This window comes from Fulmarus glacialis, unplaced genomic scaffold, assembly GCF_000690835.1.
Source record: "Fulmarus glacialis isolate BGI_N327 unplaced genomic scaffold, ASM69083v1 scaffold44583, whole genome shotgun sequence".
NCBI classification, from domain to species: Eukaryota; Metazoa; Chordata; class Aves; order Procellariiformes; family Procellariidae; genus Fulmarus; species Fulmarus glacialis.
The window spans coordinates 2,530-11,443 of record NW_009205656.1 but is presented as its reverse complement, the minus strand read 5'-3'; the positions used below and the strand labels follow the sequence as shown (position 1 = coordinate 11,443).

Sequence of the window (8,914 nt, the reverse complement as noted above, 5' to 3'; positions counted from 1 at the left end):
AGGACCAAGTGGGCAAGTTCGACTGGTGAGTGCTGGGGGAAAGCTGGGGGTCCCTACCGTGCCGGCGTCCTCCTCCTGCAAGCCGGTCCTGGGCCCGCCGTGCTGCCTCCTGCTGCAGCCGCCTGTCGGGCCTTCCCCCCCCACACCCCCTCAGCGAGGCGCCCCGCTGTCCCGTCTCACTTCCGCTGGGTTTCCTCTCCCAGGAGGCAGCAGTACGTGGGGAAGCTCAAGTTCGCCTCCTTGGAGGCCTCGCAGGGTTCGAAGAAGCTCATCGTGGCCACCGAGAAGAACGTCGTGGCCGCCCTGAACTCCAGGAGCGGCGAAATCCGTGAGTGAAGCGGGGTTTTGTTGTGGGGAAAACGCCTGCTGCGCTGGGGCTAACGTGTCAATCAAGTTGCGCCATGTTTTCATACTGGAAAGTTATTGCTGGTGATACTGCTTTGTCGGACTGAGACGATTCAGCTGGTAGTTCAAAAGCTGTTGCCTGGGGTAGGGAGACTGTTCTCTGTATAAGTATATTGCCATAAAGAGTCTAGGTTTAAAAATAATAACAAACAAGTGCCTGTGGGGGGACAAATCTTGTTCTCTCTTAACTCTGTTTCTTTCAGTGTGGCGCCATGTAGACAAGGGAACCCCCGAAGGAGCAATAGATGCGATGCTGATCCATGGGCAGGGTAAGGAGAACATGCAGATAGTGTGCTGGGCTAGCAGTTGTGCGTGTACGTGGGATCTCAACCACATGTTAGACCACAAGTTGAACTTGCGAGAAGTCATCGTGTTGTTCATCTGTGGTGGGATACAAGTTCTTTGTTCATCTCCTTCTCTTCATTTCCTGGGCAGATGCCATCACTGTGTCCAATGCTGGGCGTATTCTGCGTTCCTGGGAGACCAACATCGGAGGGTTGAACTGGGAGACGTCCCTGGACACTGGCAGGTAGGCTTTCGTGTTTGCGCTGTCTTATTCTCTTTGTAATGCTGGTCTAGGAAGGAAAAAAGGGGTTGTTGACCTTGTCTGGACTTGCATTATGGAGAAAGATTAGTTAGATGTAAAGTTTCCAAAATAACATTTGGGTGAATTCTTTATGAATGCCACAACTTCACAATTAAATCTAATGCTATTTCTGTTTCCTAGCAAACCAGTAAGAGGAAGAGATACAGATTTTTTTTCAAACATGGATTTTTTCTTTAAATATACAGTATGTTAAACGTGCATCTCGTTTGGGGTGCTTGGATTCCAGCCTAATGCTCTCTGTTGAGATCAGCAAGGATAGATAAAGGGGTCTATAAATCGTACTTCAAGATTGATATTAAACGTTTGAAGAAGGTCTTCAGAGTGATTTTTTTTCCTAAAAGAAAATTACTTTCTAACTTACTGTCTCTGACTTGTGCTTAGTTTCCAGGTGGCTCGTTTGGTGGGGCTACAGGACGTGGTGAAATATGTGGCAGTCCTGAAGAAGGCAGCCATCTCTCTTCACTACCTTTCCAATGGGCATCAGAAATGGGTGGAATACTTACCAGAAAGGTAAGAAAATATTTTGAGTAGAAGTGCAAACTTCTGATAGGGAGCTTGTTGCCTTGGAGAGGAAAGGATGCTGTACTTGCATTATACTTTTGAAAACATCTGAAAACAGTAACATGAGAAGACGGTGCTTCATGGCTGCTGCTTCTCTCTGCAGTGAGAGTACTCAGTACCAGTTGTTGTATTCCCATGGGACTGGAGTGATCCACGTGCTTGGAATTGTTCCCCAGAGCCACTTGAACATTTTAACATTCAGCGTAGAAGATGGAGAAATTACAAAACAGGTAGTACCTGATTATGGATCCAAAATACTGAATCTGATGTTAACAAATGTACTTCCAACAAGATGGGCTGGGGTGTGGTGTGGTGTGGAGAGTAATTAGTTGTTGTTGTAGTACAGATAAACTTCCCTTTCACTGGCATTGTCTATGGGCCAATAAATGGATTTCACTGCTGAATGCCCTGAAAGCAAAACTTAATTAGACTTGCAGCTGTTCATCAAGACCATCCTGGAAATCTCAGGCTGATAGATAGTTTCTCCCAGGATCATGGGTAAAAATAATTCTGACTTAAATTCTTAGTTGTGCCCAAGTTGGTTTTTTGAAGTTGTTGTGCTTTTGACAACTTCATCTCTTTGTTTATGTCTCGCTTGCCAGATCAGAGTAGCAGCCCCGTGGCTGAAGAGCTTAAACAGCGTGTGCAGCGTGGTGGGGGAGGCAGTGCTGGTGTGCATGGACGTGGACACGCATTCACTCTATGTTTGCTCCTTGGAGACAGAGCAGGAGATGAAGCAGATCCCGCTGCAGGTGAGAAGTGCTGAAAGAGCATTGCACGTAATCCATTGTCCAGCTGGTTTGGTGCCTGACTGAGCCCGGCAGCTTAGGGGTTCTCCTGTCAGTAAACTACAGAATGATTGAGTGGGGTGTGCAGGGGAGCATGATCCATAACTTGAGGGAAGCGAGAGACACTGTTTGTCTAATCATTTCTTCTGGATTGATGTCTCCAGAGTTTGCTCCAATGGGAGCCTAGTTCTCATTGCTTCTGCTGTACGTTTATCCTGACATGGGGAACCTCTTCATAAAGCTTGTATTACTGCTGATAAAAGGAAGGTATTAGTTTCAGTGAAGAAAAAGTTCTCATGAGCACATATGCTTGTCTCCCTTTCACAGTCACTTGACCTGGAGTTCGCTGATGGCTTCCAGCCCAGGGTATTGGCCACTCAGCCCAATGTAATCAGTGCTTCGCGGACTCAGTTCTTCCTGCAGCTGTCTCCGAGCCACTTCTCTTTGCTGCAGTACAAACATGGGCTGCTCAGCCACCTTCGGGACTTCCAGCAGGTAACCAAGATAAATGTACTGAAGCAAGAGGGCCATCTACAGCTTAAAATTCTTCAAAATAAATAAATAGCCTTGTACTAAGCATTTTGAACAAGCTGCTGAGCTTCTGATTTAAATTGTGCTCTTGGCTGCAATACTTGAAAACCATTTGATTTAACTTGTGCTAGCTGCTGAAATATTTCCAGACATCAGTGTAGGTATGCTTTGTGGCTGACAACTGTCAGCATCGGGGTAGTTTCCTGGTTTTGAGGTGGATAGAGAAACACACGTGTCTTAAGTGGCTGGTGGTGCAGCAGTACTTTTTGTTAGGCCAGCTGACAGGTTTTAAAAATCTCAGTAACACTGGATAATGGTGTGGTAATGGTTAATAATGGTTCAAATTAATTAATTAATTAATGGATAATAATGGTTCAAAAGCCTGTGGTAGGTCAACTATTTCCATCTTTGAGAAGTATTTTCAGTCTTATAAAAGATAATTTTTTTTTTATTTGGTGAAACAATGAAATTTAAAATTTGGCTGTGAAATATAATCTGTTTTTAATTCCAGTATGGCTTAATTTGCTGCAAAGGTCGTTTTTGGTGGGTTTGGGGACTTGCTTGTTTGTTTTATGGTTTCTTGCTGGTTTTTTTCTTTTCAGGCAGCTCTTGTGAGTTTTGCAACAACTGGGGAGAAAACTGTGGCTGCTGTCCTGACCTGCAGGAGTGAACTGGTTAGTACAATTTGCTGTACTATGTAACCAGCACAGCTCTAGCATGGATATGCTCTGGGGGTGGGTTCCACAGATGTTTTCCTTCACAGGCCCAGGGATGAGTAACTTGGGGAAGAGGAAGATTTATTTAGCTTCTCAGACATATGAAGACACTGGTAATGCAAGCAGATCTTGATTACATCCAGCTAAGGCTATCTCTGCTTGATGAAGCATGCTGTCCTGTGTGCAGCCTGTTTCAGACTTGTGTAGGGAGGGCATGTCACCTAGGCATTGGCTTTACTGATCTATAGAAGACTTCAGTTCCTAGGGATACCGAACTTAGCAAGGTTTCATTTTTACCAGAAATAGAATAGAATGAACAGAAATGTTTCCTGCCTGTTTTCAGAGTCAAGCTGAGGCTTGTCAGGCACTCAAAACCCTTTTTTTTTTAATACTCTTATTGGGGTCTGAAACCATGTTATCTCTTCTCATCCTCATTTCAGAAACCTGGAAGTTCTGATGGCCTTCATCCTGGAAGTACTGTGGAGGATTCCCGGAAGCAGGTATAAAGTGTGCATGTTCCCAAGAGCAGCAGAAGTTCCTGACAGTCCATTTTCTTCTTTTGCCTGTGGGAACAGAACTAAAAAGGTGTTACATCATGTTTTTGGAGACTGATGTTTTGCAGCAGCTCCATATAAATAATCGAAAAATATCTCGAAGCCACAGTTCTTGCTCAACAACAAATCCTTCTGCAGAATTTGGTGTGGAATGTATGTTTAACTCAGCTGTTTTCCGCTTCTTGTTACAGGAATCCTTAACCTGTTCCAATCAAACCTACAATATTAATCTCTACCTGGTTGAAACTGGACAAAGATTGTTGGATACCACAATTACATTTAACCTGGAGCAGAGCGGTGCCAAGCCACAGCAGGTAAGCAGGGAAAGATTATTTCAGTCCTGTGGTTTATCAGGCTTGCGATACCCTCCATACCCTGATTTGACAGGATTGGTAGAGCCCTTCAGACAAGGTGAAAAGCATTCTGCAGACAAACCGGATTACTGCATGCAACCACACTGTTTGCTCCTGTTTCACCTGAGAGTTCGGTTTTCTCCAAGGAGATGATGTGATCATTAACCTCACTGTTTTTCTTGCTCTTTTTTCCAGCTATACATCCAAGTTTTCCTGAAGAAGGATGACTCTGTGGGCTATCGAGCCTTGGTGCAAACAGAAGACCACATGCTAATGTTCCTCCAGCAGCCAGGTAACTGGCAAACAGCTAACCTACTCCATTTTTAACAGTGCACACCTGTCACTGTAGGACAAGAAGAAAACTTCAAGTCCCAAATGATTGTATTTTGTCATTGCTTTCTTTGGAAACTGGCAAAATGAATTTTAACTGTCCTAAGTCCTGTAGAAGGTACTGGAGACTCTTTCACCTTCACAAAACATTGCATCTGAGAAAACAGTTCTGCAGTGTTCTTTGTGCAGACAGAGCCTTTGAATTTCATGGGTTTTCTGCAGATTTCAAAACACTTTTTCTAGGAATTGAGTCTAAGTCCTGTTGTCAATCTTCCTCAAAGTTCCTTCGGAAAAGATCCTCATGGCAAAAATGTTAATTTGCAGAAAGGGTTGGAAGTCCATCTCAGTGACATCAATTTTCCAATATTCTACTTGTATTTCTTTCCAGGAAAAGTTGTATGGAGTAGAGAGGAGTCGCTGGCAGAAGTGGTAAGCTTGGAGATGGTGGATCTACCGCTGACAGGTGCACAGGCTGAGTTGGAGGGAGAATTTGGGAAGAAAGCAGGTAAGCCATAGATTTAGCGGAATTGCCTTTGTGAGTTTGTTTTTCTTCCTGAACAAATGTATTTATTGTTTTCTTTTTCCTCTGAGCTGAGAGTTAGGATTAAAATTTCTACTGATGGCAATTAAAATGAGCAGAAATAAACCCATTTCTGTCTAAACTTTTGAAGTCCAGTGCTAAATGCAGATGGCATGAGCGTATTGCATTGTTATATTCAAAAAAGAGCAGCAGCAGTGGGAAGGATTTTGACCATCTCTCCTAAACATTTCCCTTTGACCCTTTCTGGAAGACTCATTTGCAATAGCTTTTGTTTTTGCTTTGTTTTGTTTTTTCTTGCTGTCCTGGATGCAGCCATTCAAGGTAACCTCAGACTGCATGCAGTGTTTTCTAATACTTCTGACTAATGCTTCCTAGTGGAACTCTGCTTGCTTTCCTCACTGGTGAAATATAGTTGAAGTCCGGTGTTTCGGTCCTTTCGAGAAGCTAAATATAAACCTTGACTGGGCAGAATTAAGTATTTTTTTTACTTCAAGGGCTTCTCTTTCTCTGAGTAATGAGTGCAGAGGGAGTTATAGACCTTATAGGTGGGTAAGCTTTAGGTGGGCGCTTGCTATGAGTGTACCAGTGAGAAAGAAGGAATACAAGGGAAAAGATTATGTACTCTGCAAGGAGGTTTGCAGATGAGAGCATCATTTGGAATGAGCTATACCACTGTGAAGTGGGAAAAGGTTGTTAAATGCCAGAGCCTATCATAGAATGATAACTGTAACTCTGCTACTCTGGAGTGGGAGGCAGAGGCAGAGAATTATCATGGGTTCATGCATGGCAGTATTTCTTCTGCTGGCTGAGACCATAATTTCGATTGTGGAGTGGGATGTGATGTTTCTTCCCTCGTTATCACTGTTGGTCTATTTGCAGATGGTTTGCTGGGGATGTTTCTGAAGCGGCTCTCCTCCCAGCTTATCCTCCTGCAAGCCTGGACCGCCCATCTTTGGAAGATGTTCTATGATGCCAGGAAACCCCGGAGCCAGATTAAAAATGAGATTAACATTGACAATTTGGCCAGAGATGAATTCAACCTCCAGAAAATGATGGTGATGGTCACAGCTTCGGGAAAGGTGAGGAAGCCAGGGTAGGAATCTGTTTCTAGACTGTAGCAGAGTCTCAGCTCTGAATTCCCACCCCCATTTTTAACCACGCTTTGAGCAGAATGTCATGAGAAGATGTGCAGAATGTTTTGTGGTAGCTTTAGGGAGGAACTAAGACTTACCTATCTTTGTCATATCCCAAAGAAAGATGCAGTAATTGAATGCAAGAGATGTATTCTTCTAAACTTTGGCTTTACTGTGTCTCTCTGCTCAGCTTTTTGGTATTGAAAGCAGTTCTGGCACCATCCTGTGGAAGCAGTATCTCAGGAATGTGAGACTGGGCTCCTCCTTTAAGCTGATGGTCCAAAGAACAACAGCCCATTTCCCACACCCTCCACAATGTACCTTGCTTGTTAAGGACAAGGTGAGTTCCTTTCCTCTATCCATTGAACTTGCTTAGCATGGAAATCTGCCCTTTGAAAGGGCGGTAGAAAATATCTTTTTGGATATTGTCTGGTTATCACTGATGTGGGGACAGGAAGAGAGTGAGAGCTGGAAGGAAGTAGACACACAATCCTAAAAAATTTAAGGATGCTCATTTTGAAGCCTTTTATTGAAACAAATAATTTCACCCAGTTTCTGTGGCTGTGTGAGGTAAGTCATGTGTGGTTTCCATTAGCTAGGTGACAACAGCTGTCCTTTAGTTAGCTGCAGGATGTTTTGTACTCCATACAGGAGGAAGGAGGAGAAATTATGAGGTGTTGGGACTGCTTCAGCAGGTGGCAGATAGGATTTAGTTAAAGCCGTGAACACGGTGTTATGCCACGGTATGGTTTTGATAGAGAAATATGGGATAGAGTATATGCGTGGTCAAACAGAATATTTTGAGGATGGAATAGCTGAATCCAGGGTATGAATAGTCGACGCCATCAGGTAGCAGGTAGAAAACCAGCTCTTTTGTCGTCCTTAGAAAAAGTTTTGTGTCTTGTTTGTTTTTTTAGGAAACAAAAATGAGCTTTCTCTATGTCTTTAACCCCATCTTTGGGAAGAGAAGTCAAGTAGCTCCCCCTGTTCTGAAGCGTCCAATTCTTCAGACTTTGCTTCTGCCTATTATGGATCAAGACTATGCCAAAGTACTACTCTTGATCGACGATGAGTACAAGGTAACTTGCTTTGCCTGGAGGCAATTTTCTTCATGTTCTGGTTAATTGTTCCCCTCCCTTTTGGAGCAAGATAAAAAAAAAATGCCGTTGAGTGACATTTCACACAAAACTATGAGGTTACTCTGGTAAGACAGACCTTATCCTGGTAGACATGTTTGAAATAATCTTTCTGTGTTGTGGGGGGTTTTCTTTGTGCATCAGTTGGTTTTTATCCTGTGTTTCAATTCTTCTTTTCCAGGTTACAGCTTTCCCAGCAACTAAAAACGTCCTTCGCCAGTTAGAAGAAATAGCCCATTCTATCTTTTTTTATCTAGTTGATGCTGAGCAGGGAAAACTCTCTGGATTCAGGCTGAAAAAGGTATGGAAGACTCGTTACAGTCCAAGTGACATCACTTTCCTAAATGTCCTCTGGATAATGGTAGATCTCTTATTTGGTTTATGGAGTTTTGCTCAGAATAGAAACAGTTCAGCCTCAAAACATGCCTAGGAAACTTTTAAAATTCAAAAGCAGAGAAAGCTCCCTGCATCTTAGTGGTGGAGATGGTGTCTTTTGAGGACAAGATAAAATCTCCTACGTCATGTTTTTTTCTTGCAGGACCTGACAACAGAGGAGAGTTGGGAGGTGATCATACCCACCGAAGTACAGAGGATAGTGACTGTGAAAGGGAAGAGGTCCAATGAGCACGTGCACTCCCAGGGCCGCGTGATGGGAGACCGCAGCGTTCTCTATAAGGTGCCGTTGGAACTTTTTATTGACGCGTTATCTCATGGGAAGATCTCAGCACGGTTTCTAGGCACTATGTTGAGATTAGCTGCCCTGTGGTGCCATTTTTTCATATATGCATCAGTGTCCATAACCCTCTGCAGAAGTTGCTAATTTTGGTGGAGATTTCTTTTATAAAATGTTTTCATGCAGCAGTTAAGTTAGTCGAACATTTGATGATGGGGAAATAGCTACTTGATTTCTTTAGGTGATTTGTGTTAATAAGATACTTTCTTTGTTATATGCCTGGTCCCAGATGAAATGCAGATAAACAAGGTGCCTGCGGCACTAAAGTGAGGGTCTCAGTTGTTTTTTTTCTTTTTCTCTAGTCCTTGAATCCAAACCTGCTTGCTGTGGTGACAGAGAGCACAGATACGCATCATGAGCGCACTTTCATTGGAATATATCTGATTGATGGAGTCACAGGCAGGATCATCCACTCATCAGTACAGAAGAAAGCAAAGGGACCTGTCCACATTGTTCATTCAGAGAACTGGGTGGTGGTAAGAAGTTACTCTTCTCTTCTCATTCTTTACGTTTGGGAGGTAGGGGC

General features: G+C 43.4%; 1 protein-coding gene across 1 annotated transcript in view; it reads left to right on the top strand.

Moving 5' to 3' along the window:
- Positions 1-5: 5 nt before the first annotated feature.
- Positions 6-8,914, top strand: part of EMC1 (ER membrane protein complex subunit 1) — a gene marked incomplete at both ends in the record, with an annotated part of 10,550 nt that continues 1,641 nt past the window's right edge. The window contains 19 exons of the mRNA XM_009575453.1: positions 6-25; positions 204-328; positions 609-674; positions 841-934; positions 1,394-1,522; positions 1,677-1,803; positions 2,176-2,325; positions 2,689-2,856; positions 3,495-3,566; positions 4,049-4,108; positions 4,354-4,476; positions 4,711-4,807; positions 5,234-5,350; positions 6,266-6,465; positions 6,710-6,859; positions 7,437-7,598; positions 7,837-7,956; positions 8,194-8,331; positions 8,691-8,864. Of these exons, the coding sequence (XP_009573748.1) occupies positions 6-25; positions 204-328; positions 609-674; positions 841-934; positions 1,394-1,522; positions 1,677-1,803; positions 2,176-2,325; positions 2,689-2,856; positions 3,495-3,566; positions 4,049-4,108; positions 4,354-4,476; positions 4,711-4,807; positions 5,234-5,350; positions 6,266-6,465; positions 6,710-6,859; positions 7,437-7,598; positions 7,837-7,956; positions 8,194-8,331; positions 8,691-8,864 (2,292 nt within the window). The remainder of the gene's footprint in view (positions 26-203; positions 329-608; positions 675-840; positions 935-1,393; positions 1,523-1,676; positions 1,804-2,175; positions 2,326-2,688; positions 2,857-3,494; positions 3,567-4,048; positions 4,109-4,353; positions 4,477-4,710; positions 4,808-5,233; positions 5,351-6,265; positions 6,466-6,709; positions 6,860-7,436; positions 7,599-7,836; positions 7,957-8,193; positions 8,332-8,690; positions 8,865-8,914) is intronic.